This window comes from Mandrillus leucophaeus, unplaced genomic scaffold (genome assembly GCF_000951045.1).
Source record: "Mandrillus leucophaeus isolate KB7577 unplaced genomic scaffold, Mleu.le_1.0 Scaffold371, whole genome shotgun sequence".
Lineage (NCBI taxonomy): Eukaryota > Metazoa > Chordata > Mammalia > Primates > Cercopithecidae > Mandrillus > Mandrillus leucophaeus.
Genome location: NW_012103932.1, coordinates 869,783 through 881,971, shown reverse-complemented (window position 1 = coordinate 881,971; position 12,189 = coordinate 869,783). Strand labels below are relative to the sequence as shown.

The window sequence follows — 12,189 nt, the reverse complement described above, 5'->3', positions numbered from 1 at the left end:
TGTGTGTGTGTGTGAGAGAGAGAGACAGAGAGAGAGACAGACAGGATCTTGCTCTGTCAGTCAGGCTGAAGTGCAGTGACGCAATCCTGGCTCACCGTGGTCTCAAGTTTCTGAACTCAAGTTACCCTCCCTTGTAACTAGGACTACAGGCAAGCGCCACCACACGTAGCTAATTTAATTTTTTTTTGTAGAGACAGCGTCTCTCTACATTTCCCAAGCTAGTCTCCAACTTCTGGATTGCAGGCGTGAGCCACTGAGCCAGCCAACTTTTTCTTCCTTCCTTTCTTTCTTTTTTTTTTTTTTTTTAGGACAGGGTCTTACTCTGTCACCAAGGGAGTACAGTGGTACAATCATGGCTTTCTGCAGCCTCAACCTCCCAGACTCAAGTGGTCCTCCCACCTACCAAGTAGCTGGGACTACAAGTGTGTGCCATCATTCCCAGCTAATTATTTTATTTTTTTTTAGAGACAGGGTCCCATGATGTTGCCCAGGCTGGAATGTTTAACTTTTCGATGAACTGCCAAAATGATTTCCAACACAGCTGTACCATTTTATATTACTAGCAGCAGTGTATAAGAGTGCAAATCTCCACGTCTTCACCAACATTTGTTATTGCATGTCTTTTTAAATTAGATTGGTGATTTTTTAAATAACATTTTAGACTAATAGTACAGTCATGTGCCATGTGTAATGATGGGGATACTTTCTGACAAATGCATCTTTAGGCGATTTCATGATTGTGCAAACATTACATTGTATACTTATGCAAACTTAGATGGTCTAGCCTACTACACGTCTAGGCTGTATAATATAGCCTGTTGCTCCTAGGCTACAAACTTGTACGGCATGTTACTGTGCTGAATACTGTGGGCAGTTGTAGCATGTGGTATTCGTACATCTAAATATAGAAAATACTGTAAAAATACGGTATAAAGTATAAAATAATGGTACACTCATATAGGGCACTTACCATGATTGGAGCTTGCAGGACTAGGAGTTACTCTGGGTGAGTTGGTGAGTGAATGTGAAGGCCTAGATTATTACTGTACACTACTATAGGCTATAAACACTACACTTTGGCTACATTAAATTTATCTTAAAAACTCTTATTAAATTAACCTTAGCTTATTGTAACCTTTTTACATCATGAACCTTTTAAGCTTTTTTCTATTTAAATTTTTTAAACTTTTTTCTTAACTAAGATACAAACACATACAGTAGGCTAGGCCTACACAGAGCCGAGATCATCCCCATCACTGTCTTCAGCCTCCACACCTTGTCCCACCAGAAGATCCTCAGCGGCAGTAATGTGCATGGAGATGTCATCTCCTAGGGTAGCAATACCTCCTTCTGGATACCTGCAAAAGGCCCTGCTTGAGGCTGTTTTACAGTTAACTACTTCTTGTTTTGTTTTGTTTTATAAGTAGAAGGGGCTGGTGTGGTGGCTCATGACTGTAATCTCAGCACTTTGAAGACTGAGGCAGGAAGATGACTCGAACCCGGGAGTTCAAGACCAGCCTGGGCAACTTAGTAAGACCCTGTCTCAAACAAAAATTTGAAAATTAACCTGGCCTTGTGGCGCACACCTGTAGTCTCAGCGACTTGGGAGGCTGAGGGAAGATCACTTGAGTCCAGGAGGTCAAGGCTGCAGTAAGTCTTGTTCACACCACTGCACTCCAACCTGGACAAGAGAGTGAGACTCTGCCTCTAAAAAATAAATAAGTAGGAGTACACTCTAAGATAACAATTAAAAGTGTAGTATATTAGAGAAAAAGAAAAAGTATAGTAAATACACAAACCTGTAACGTAGTCGTTTATTATCATCATGTATTAATCACTATACATAATTTATGTACTATTGTATGACTGGCAGTACAGTAAGTTTGTTTACACCAGCATCACCATGATCACATAAGAAATTTGATTTCTATGATGTCACTAGGCAGTAGGAATTTTTCAGCTTCTTTATACTCTTACGAGACCACTCTGGTATATGTGGTCCATCATTGACCAAAATGTTACTTTGTGGCACATGACAGACATGCTTGCTCAAGAAACTGTCTTTGAACTAGAATAGTAGCAGGTGAACAAAGATGGCTCTAATAAAGTTACAATAACAGGGAAAATTAACTCTTATTTTATACCCCTGCTTGGAAACTACAAATGGCCATTTTTTTCCTCAGTGACTCCATGTTTACCCATTTTTAAGTGTCCTTTACATGTGTACTAGTGATGCTCTGAGCATTACTTTTATAACCCAAAAGTTATAAAAGGTTTTTATCAGAAGTAACAGATAATTGCCACCAATAAACTAACCAAATTAGTTCAGTGTTTTAAAGTTCAGTTTTGAAAGCCTTTACTCTTGTTCTTATATCAAATTGTATGATTTATTATATATTTTAGCTGTTTTTACTCCTTCTTCAATTTTTTTAAACTATGGGGTATTATCTATATTCCACATTCTCTTAACTCTGCACTTAGAGGCAAAGTGGAGTAGAAGGAGCAATGGATCCAAATTTAGTGGGAAAAGCAACAACAAACAAATTTAGATCTGGCTCTGCCTCAGTTTGAGAAGGGGGGAGATAAGGTGACTGCATTACTGGAATTTAACTAAATTATCTCTGAGCTTCCTATAATCTCTACAATTCCTGATACGTAAGCATTCTAAAGTTCCCAGAGTACCATGACTTACACACAGCTGATAGCAGGATAAGTGGACTGTATTTCATTCACTTTTAAAATACGTAATCCATTTTAGTTGTGAAAATACAAGATGATTTTTTAAAATAGCCATAATCTAAATTTATTTATTTATTTATTTATTTATTTATTTGAGACAGAGTCTCACTCTATCACCCAGGCTGGAGTGCAGTGACGCGATCATGGCTCACTGCAAGCTCTGCCTCCCAGGTTCATGCCATTCTCCTGCCTCAGCCTCCTGAGTAGCTGGGACTACAGGTGCCCACCACCACGCCCAGCTAATTTTTTGTATTTTTAATAGAGACGAGGTTTCAACAGGTTAGCCAGGATGGTCTCGATCTCCTGACCTTGTGATCCACCCAAAGTGCCGCGATTACAGGCGTGAGCTACCACGCCCAGCCTTGTTTTGTTTTGTTTTGTTTTGAGACAGAGTTTCGCTCTTGTTGCCCAGGCTGGAGTGCAGTGGTGCAATTTCAGCTCACTGCAACCTCTGCCTCCCGAGTTCAAGCGATTCTCCTGCCTCAGCCTCCCAAGTAGCTGGGATTACAGGCATACACCACCACACTGGGCTATTTTTGTATTTTTAGTAGAGATGGGGTTTCTCCATGTTCTTCAGGCTGGTCTTGAACTCCCGACCTCAGGTGACCCACCGCGCTCGGCCGATAATCTAATGTTTACTGAATGTTTGTTGAATGAATTCCAGTCCCTGAGGATTCACATTTTGTTAAATATCTTTTTCTTTTTCTTTCTTTTTTTTTTTTTTTTTTGAGACGGAGCCTTGCGCTGTTGCCCAGACTGGAGTGCAGTGGTGTGATCTCTGATCACTACAACCTCCGCCTCCCAGGTTCAAGTGATTCTCCTGCCTCAGCCTCCCGAGTAGCTGGTATTACAGGCACACACCATCACACCCAGCTAGTTTTTGTATTTTTAGTAGAGACGGGGTTTCACCATGTTGCTAGGCTGGTCTCGAACTCCTGACTTCAAGTGACCCACCTGCCTCAGCCTCCCAGTGTGCTGGGATTACAGATGTGAGCCACCATGCCCGGCCTGTTAAATACCTTTCTTGTGTCTATTGTATATGTTTGTTTTGTTTTTAATGTGGGAGTCTAATTTTATAGTGCAAAGCAATCTGTTCATTTCTGTAAGTTTCTATTTTAAATCCTTTTTCTAGAACATACTCTTTAGTATTCTATAAAATCAAATAATATTTTATCAAGCATTCTTGATAACTGGTCAAAATGTAACTTGGCATAAATTTCATGGGCAAGGACCTACCATTGGGTACTTTAAGATTCAGTTAATTATTTCAGCAATTTTGTAACCATTGTCTGCTCTGTGACAGCTACTGTTTCTAGATGGTGCAGGGGGGATATAACTTAATTCTACCCGAGGCACAAGTTGACAGACAAAAAAGACATACACTAAATCCCAAGAGGGTCTGAGAAAAACAATGCATAGACAAGGGGAGGTCAAGATGCTGTTCCACATGGGATGGTCAGAAAGACATTCTGACAAGATGTGTTAGCAGAGCTTTGCAGTAAGACAGGGAGTGGAGCATGAGCATTCTCATGGGGAAGCCTGTTCTAGGCAGAAGGAACAGCCAGTGCCAAGGCCATGAGGCAGGGCAGGACAGGACACCACCAGGAGGCCCGTGTGACGGCAGAGTAGAGGGATAGGAAACAAGGGGAAGGCAAAAGGAAACCTTTTGGAGGCTAGGAGAGCCACCAGGGGGCATGTGTGGGGCTGTGTGAACCTTGAGGGTAAGAATTTTGACCTTCATTCTGAGAGTCAGTAAACATGAAGTTTATCTGATTGGTACATATTTTTTTCTTTATTAGGCAAGGTTATCAGGCTTGTATTTTCTTTTCTTCAGGCACCTGCTGATCACTTGCACATTCTCTCATTATTATTCCCAGCCTTAAAATTCATTATTAAATCTAATTTTCTCTTAAATTCATTCTAGAATAGCTTTTTTCTAGATTTATTTGTTAAGATATTTTAAATGTCTACTAGTTGTTATTAATTCAGAGCCTAATCATGGATCTCTTGTCTAGGCATAGTGGTCACAGGGTGCTATTTTCATTGAACAATGAAAAACTTCTCTCTTCCTTAAATATTGCCTGTATTTTACAGAAGATTTTAAAAATCTATTTCGAGTAATTACAGATTAGTAACTTTTTAGTTTTTAGAAAAAAGCCTTTGCACATGTTCTGGTCTTACTTACTTTGAACTGACCTGTTCTCCAGCAGTCTGATCTCTGTAACTGGCCCTTCTGACAGTTGAGCATTCCCCATACCTCTGCTGTCCACTTTAGTGGCTGCGAGCCGCATGTCCTATTCACCAAACTGATGGCTGAGCCTCTTGATCTGCTCGTATGTGGCATTTTGTGTATTTGCCAGCTATGGAATCTTATGCTTAGCATTCATTTGAAACCCTAGGTCTTTAAAGAGCAGTATTTTGTTTACATTTCCTTAGACTGTCGTAATAAAGCACCATATTTACTGAGTATTTGATTAGTTGACAGGATTGATGATGGTTTTATGGTCTTATGGAAGATTTTGTTGCTCTGATCATCTATAGAATGGGCATTTTCTGTCAGTTATACAGTATACCAGCCATACGATTTTCTCGTATACCTGTTACTTGCCGCCAGCCCCATATTTAGCTGGAAAAAGAATTCATGGTCATGGTCCTAAAGAAGTATACAGTCTAATTAAGGAAGACAAGACTAACTCATTCAAAGCAAAGTGGTTATATTTTAGCACAGATATGGTTACTGATTCTAAGGTTGTAAACTCAAACATTTAGTAGATAGATATTCTGAGCTCTTGTTCACATTCTGTGTGAGCCAACTACTCTGTCCTCCAAGGGCCATGTCACCATTACCACCTGAACCCCTTCCTTGAGGCATCTGGCACATGGGCATGCCTCCTCCGGAGGTGAAGAAAGGGACTGCAGTCCCTGAGCCGATGAGGCAGTTCTCTTACCATTCAAATTTCTCTTGTTTGAAAATGTTTTATTTCCTGGAAACATATAGTATACAACTAGTGTGAAGTCTAAAATAAATAAAGGTACTTAAGGTATTTTGAAAATATGCGACAGCTAATTTGTTAAACAAAACACAATTTAAGATATTTTTAAAATATGACACATGTAACTTATTAGTGAACATCTGCATTTAAAAGAAAGATATTAATAACATTAATTCTACAATTATTTACTGAGCATATAATATGCATCAGCTATAATAATGGGGATTTTTTGACACAGAGGACAGGCAAGTTACCTGCTGTCTTGAAACTTACATTTTAGTGATGGAGAATAGACAGTAGTTACGTAAATGACAATATTATCTCTGTGTTATGTATAATTATAATATATAAAATGATGTTAAAGACAGTAATAAATGTACATAATGACTTTTTGGCTTTCAGAGCAACACATTTTCTTGGTAAACCGTCTCCTACCTTCCTGGTCATCCCTTCTCAGTCTCCTTTGACATTTTCCGCTCTTCTCCCTGACCTCTTCATGTTGAAGAGCTTCAAAGCACAGTTCTTGGACCTCTCTCATCCCTCTTGGTGATTTCGTCCAGTCAGATGAGCTAGGCTACTTCTGGATTTCTATGTCCAGTTCAGATTTCTCTCTTGAACGCCAGTCGCAGTATCCTACTGGTCACTTCACCTGTGTGACTTGGCTGTCTTACTGACATCTCAAGCTTATTACATCCCAAGCCGAGCTTCTGATCTTCCCCTTCCATCTTGTCAGTTTTTCTGGTCAAAAACCTGAAGTTGACTCTCTCACACCTGCATCATGAACCACCTTTGCCCTAGCTTCAGAGTATAGCCAGAATCTCAGCCCTTCTCTCCACCTCCACTGCTACCATGTTTGTCCAAGCCACCATCACCTGTCACCTGGGGTACTCTGGTAGCCACCCATAGAACTTCCTGTATCTCTAAACTTGCCTCTCTGCAGCCATTTCTCAGTACCACAGCAGAATGGTCCTTCAAAATTTTGGGTCAGGCCATGGTACTCCAATGTCCAAACCCTACCTTGGCTCTCCATTTCACTTGAGTAAAAGCCACATCTTTCTATTGTTCTTGAAGACCCTGTGTGGTCTGGCCCCTTTGTTCCTCTCTGACTCTGTTATCTTCACCCTCCTACCTTCCACCCTCTGTGCCAGCCTCACTGGCTTGCTCATGTCCCTTAAGCACACTATGCACTATTCCCTGCTGTTCCTTAGCCAGCTCCCTCTCCTCCCTCCTTCAGTTTTTTGCTCTTGTCTCATCTGCTCAGTGAGGTGCACCTCATACAGCAGCCTCCATCCCTGTCTCCATATCCTGATCTGCTCTCTCCCTTTTCTGTAACGCAGTTACCTTCTAACATACTATGTAATTAATTCCTTATTTATTCTCTGTGTTCCTCACTGGAGTGTAAGCTTGACAGGTACAGGGACTGCTGCCTCTGCTGTTCACCAGTGTATCCCAAGCACTTATAATAGTACCAACCACATGGTGTATCTTCAATGCATGTTTGTAGATGAATGAATAAATGAATTGCTGTAATGTTTCACATGCATGACCGTTTTTCTCAGGGGATTTTATACTGAGTGTTTTTAAGTATTCCTCTCATTCTTGAGATTTTGCCTTTCTGATTCTGTCTGGTCCATAACCCACATAGTTGCAAAACAGACAGCTTTTCATGAATCGATTAATATAGCAAACCTTTTTGCATGTGTGTGTGATTCTATAATTTCCCTAACACAGGAGAATCCAGCTTTGGCGGTTGCAATTAAAACATGTAAAAACTGTACTTCGGACAGCGTGAGAGAGAAATTTCTTCAAGAAGCCTGTAAGTTTCTAGAAATTTCTGTGGAACTCCATTTGATTTTCTATCTGTGAAATCCAAACTGTGTCTAAAGAAATAAGAAAAATGATGTTTTGACTTTTAGGAGACAACTATGTTTATTATTTTGCCTTGCAAATTAATGTCTAAATTTGTATAAGCACCTATCTACAGATTTTTCCAGGTAAACCATCATGTTTTATGTATAAAGGTAGATTGATGTACATTTCCTTTATACTTTGGTACTTATGCCATTACACATCTTTGCACTGGAATTGGTGCAGATATATAAGCGACCCTAATCTTGATGCTGCCCAGACTCTGGGAATGTAGAGGTGAGCATGACACACGCAGTCCCTGCCCTGATGGAGCTCATAGTCTAGTGAAGGAATAGGGCTCTATGACCATTCCCCTTGTCCTGCTACAAAATCAGAACAAATCACCCAGGCCAGGTGCGGTGGCTCACGCCTGTAATCCCAGCACTTTGGGAGGCCAAGGCAGGAAGATCATCTGAGGTCAGAAGTTCGAGACCAGCCTGGCCAACATGGTGAAACGGTCTTTACTAAAATTACAAAAAATTAGCCGTGTGTGGTGGCATGCACCTGTAGTCCCAGCTACTCAGGAGACTGAGGCAGGAGAATAGCTTGAACCCCAGAGAGGGAGGTTGCAGTGAGGCGAGATAGCAACACTGCACTCCAGCTTGGGCAATAGAGCAAACTCTGCCTCAAAAAAAAAAAAAAAAGAAGGAAAGAAAGAAAAAGAACAAATCTCCCAAAAAGAGGCCAGGTGCGGTGGCTCACGCCTGTAATCCCAGTACTTTGGGAGGCCGAGGTGAGAGGATTACTTGAGCCCAGGAGTTTGAGACCAGCCTGGGCAACATGGTGAAACCCCGTCTCTATGAAAAAATTTAAAAATTAAAATAATTAGCTGGGCATGTTGGCACATGCCTGTAGTCCCAGCTGCTTAGGAAGCTGAGATGGGAAGATCACTTGAGCCTGGGAGGCCCGTGTCGCAGTGAGCTAAGATCGCGCCATTGCACTCCAGCCTAAGCGACTGAATGAGACCCTGTCTCCAAAAAACAAAACAAGAGAAAACTTCATACAAGAAGAGACCTCAGCAAAGGACTCTTCTGATGGCTTCCCAGGTAACTTTAGCTAGAAACAGTTATCTTTTTTTTTTTTTGAGGCAGGGTCTCTCTTGGGTCTCGCTGTGTCACCTTCTGGACTCAAGGGATCCTCTCATCTCAGGGCTGCAGATACCTGGCACTACAGATGCACGCCACCATATCCAGCTAATTTTTTTTTTTTTTTTTTTTTTTTTTGGAGAGATGGGTTTTTGCTGTTTCCCAGGATGTTCTAAAGTTCTAGGCTCTGCCTGCATCAGCCTCCCAGGGAGCTGGGATTACAGGCATGAGCCACTGTGCCCAGCCCTTAAAAATAATTTTCTCCACCTCCATTCTTCCAACTCTTGGTTTGTGCCTCCTCTGAAGAAGCTAGCTTGAGTGAGCTCTGCATGAATAGGTCTTCTTTCCCAAATGTAAGCTCTTCAAGAGCAAGGATCTTGTACACATCAAGCTCTTCCTTACCTGCCCTCAAGCGGTGATTTTCCTCTTCCTCCTTTCCTATGGTTTGCCTCTTGTCATGCTTCAGGCCCCAGCTCAAACATTACCTCCAATAGAGAACCTTTTTCTGACCACCATATTTAAAGTCTTCCCTTAGTATTTTTTGTCACACAAGACTACAATATTTTTCTTCCTAATGATTCCTAATTAAAGCTACATTGTTTACAAATGATTATTGTCTGTCTCTTCCTCTCGTCCTCTAAGGCCTTAAGCTCCCTGGGGGTAAAGACCATGTTTGTTTTGCTCACCACTCCATACTCAGTGCCCTGTACAGTGCTTGACACCTAGAGAACACCTGGTAGATGTTTGTCATTCTGGTGTCCTTCATTATGTGTGCATCAAATGAATGCCTTCTGCTTTCCGTTGTAAATATTTACCACATAACAGTCCAATAAATTATAATTCATAGAGTAAGCCATGTGGTGACTACATTAATTAAGTCTCAGTACATCCTTAATCCTATTCCTGAATCTTTGACTTAAGATACAAGAGAAGGCCTGGCCGGTGACTTCTGTCTTGACTAGTTCATTTCTACATAGCACCTAGGCCAAGAAAACAGACCACATCAGTCATCATCACCCAACACCATGTCTGCTTTACCTTTGCTGGTATTCTTGTGCATTTTATATTTTCAAAAATGCAAATTTTAAAAATTGGTTATCTCTTCCTAAAATTCTGAACAATTACTGTGTTGTGATTTTGTAGGACTTTGGAATTGTCATTACAAAAATCAGTTACATCGTTTTATAGGAGTAATCAAGTCGGGCTAATGTTTTTGTCTTCGAGAGGGTTACTCAGCAGTTATTTCAGGGAAATATGATAGATGCACTGTATCTAAACTTCTGTAGGGCTTTACCAGGCTATGTATAAGAGAGAAAATATGGCCTCGATCAGGAATAGTTAAACTTTTTCTTTAAAGGGCCATGTAGTACATATTTTAGGTTCTGCAGATCATGCAGCCCCTGTCCCAAGTATTCAATTCTGTCATTGTACATCCATAGACAGGACAGAAAAGAATGAACAAGAATATGTTCCAGTAAAACTTTATTTACAAAAGCAGATGGCAGCCCCTGGGCCTTAGCTTTCTGCCCCAGATTGGTATATAATAAGGTAAACTATTCTATGTGTTGATTTTTAGTTCAGTTTGGATAGAGTTTCCTAGTGGCTACAAGACTCTCTTAGCCTTGTGCTGGTTTGTATTTCTAATAATTACTTCTGAGGAAATATGAAAGGCTTGATAATTATATGTGAGAATAATGTAAAACCAAATGTTAAATAGTTACTTATATTAAATTGAAAGTAGAGTTGTAGTAAATATGCTGGGTGCCTGAATATTTATCCAGAAATATCACGGTATAAGCAATGAACTGAATGTGTCAAGGTGAGATTTAATTATATGTTTTGGATTATATGCTGGGTGTTTACATTATATGGGTTTTTGTTGGTGGTGTTTGTTGAAAAAAACTGCTAGGTCCTGTTCTTGGAATATGAGGGAAAACTTGTAAAACACATAAGTGAGCTAGATAGAACACTCACTAATATTGTTTTGCCCATTTCAAAGTCTTGTACAATTTTTCCTCACAATGATCAATACCAGCTGCTCTGTAACATGTTGGCAATATTACATGTTGGCAATATTACGTGTTGATCATATTTTTAAAATTACTTCTGTTATTCTAATTTCCTTGCTTGGCATCAGAATTATTTTTCCCCATTTTTATAGTCGTGAAATCAGGTGTTTTTGGACCCACTGGACCACGTCACCTTCAAAATTACTTCCAGTTTTGAGATCCTATAGTTCTGTGAATTCTGTCCTGTGTCTTACTAATCCTAGGATACTGTGCAAGTAACCTTAGCCCTGACATTAGAAATTATAAATGCATACACCTTAACATACATGTCCACACACAGATGTGTATGTCTCTATGCAGTGCCCTCTTGGTCATCTTGGCTCAATTAGGCAGTCAAACTCATGTTACTGCCATAGGCCACATTTGGCATCAGACACTCCTGAGAGTACTACATAAACAAAGTATGCCAGAAAGGCAGCAGCTGGCATTTCTCTCATGTGAAAGTCCTCACGGCTGTCCTGGAAACTTTTTTTTTTTTTTAAGACGGAATCTCAGTCTATCGCCCAGGCTGGATGGAATGCAGTGGCACAATCCCGGCTCACTGCAATATCTACCTCCCAGGCTCAAGTGAGTCTCCTGCCTCAGCCTCCTGAGTAGCTGGGGCTACAGGCGCACACCACCACACCCAGCTAATTTTGTATTTTTAGTAAAAATGGGGTTTCACCATGTTGGCCAGGCTGGTCTCAAACTCCTGACCTCAGGTGATCCGCCCACCTTGGCCAGACAAAGTGCTGGGATTACAGGCGTGAGCCACCATGCCCAGCGGAAAATCTTTTTTAGGGCCCTGAAAGCAACCATTTAAATTTAAGAGGACAAGACCACAGTGGTGGATGCAGGAACAATTTATGTCCAAGATAGAAATCTTTCGTGAGTGCCCCATGGGTTGTGCTTCCAGGATCTTGCAAGGAACACACCCAGTTACCATAGTCTCCACACTCAGGGCAGCTTCTAGCTACAGCTTTCCACCAGGTATTTTTAGTCCCATTTCACTTCCTCCCCCAGCAATTTACCAGTCAAGAGTGATTTTTACTGTAAAGATGGTTGCTTACTAAATGAATTACACACTCCTACTTATCAGATTTCTAGAGGAAAACCTAGGAATCTAGCCCAAGGTCAGATCTGTCCATAGGAAAAAAGAAATGGTCCTCTTCTTCTTTCTTCTCCTCCTCTTCCTCCTCCTCCTTCCTTCCTCCCCATCATCCTCCTCCTCTTCCTCTTTCTCCCCTTCCTCCTTCTCCCCTTCCTCCTTCTCCCCTTCCTCCTTCTCCCCTTCCTCCTTCTCCCCTTCCTCCTTCTCCCCTTCCTTCTTCTCCCCTTCTTTCTCCTCCCCTTCCTTTTCCTCCCCTTCCTCTTCCTCCTCTTCCTTCTTCTCCCCTTCTTTCTCTTCTCCTTCCT

General features: G+C 41.1%; 1 protein-coding gene across 1 annotated transcript in view; it reads left to right on the top strand.

The window, feature by feature from the left end:
* The window catches only part of PTK2 (protein tyrosine kinase 2), a 342,995-nt gene that overhangs the window by 229,417 nt on the left and 101,389 nt on the right, over window positions 1-12,189 (top strand). Inside the window, exon 21 of the mRNA XM_011990150.1 lies at window positions 7,464-7,548. Within this exon, the coding sequence (XP_011845540.1) occupies window positions 7,464-7,548 (85 nt within the window). The remainder of the gene's footprint in view (window positions 1-7,463; window positions 7,549-12,189) is intronic.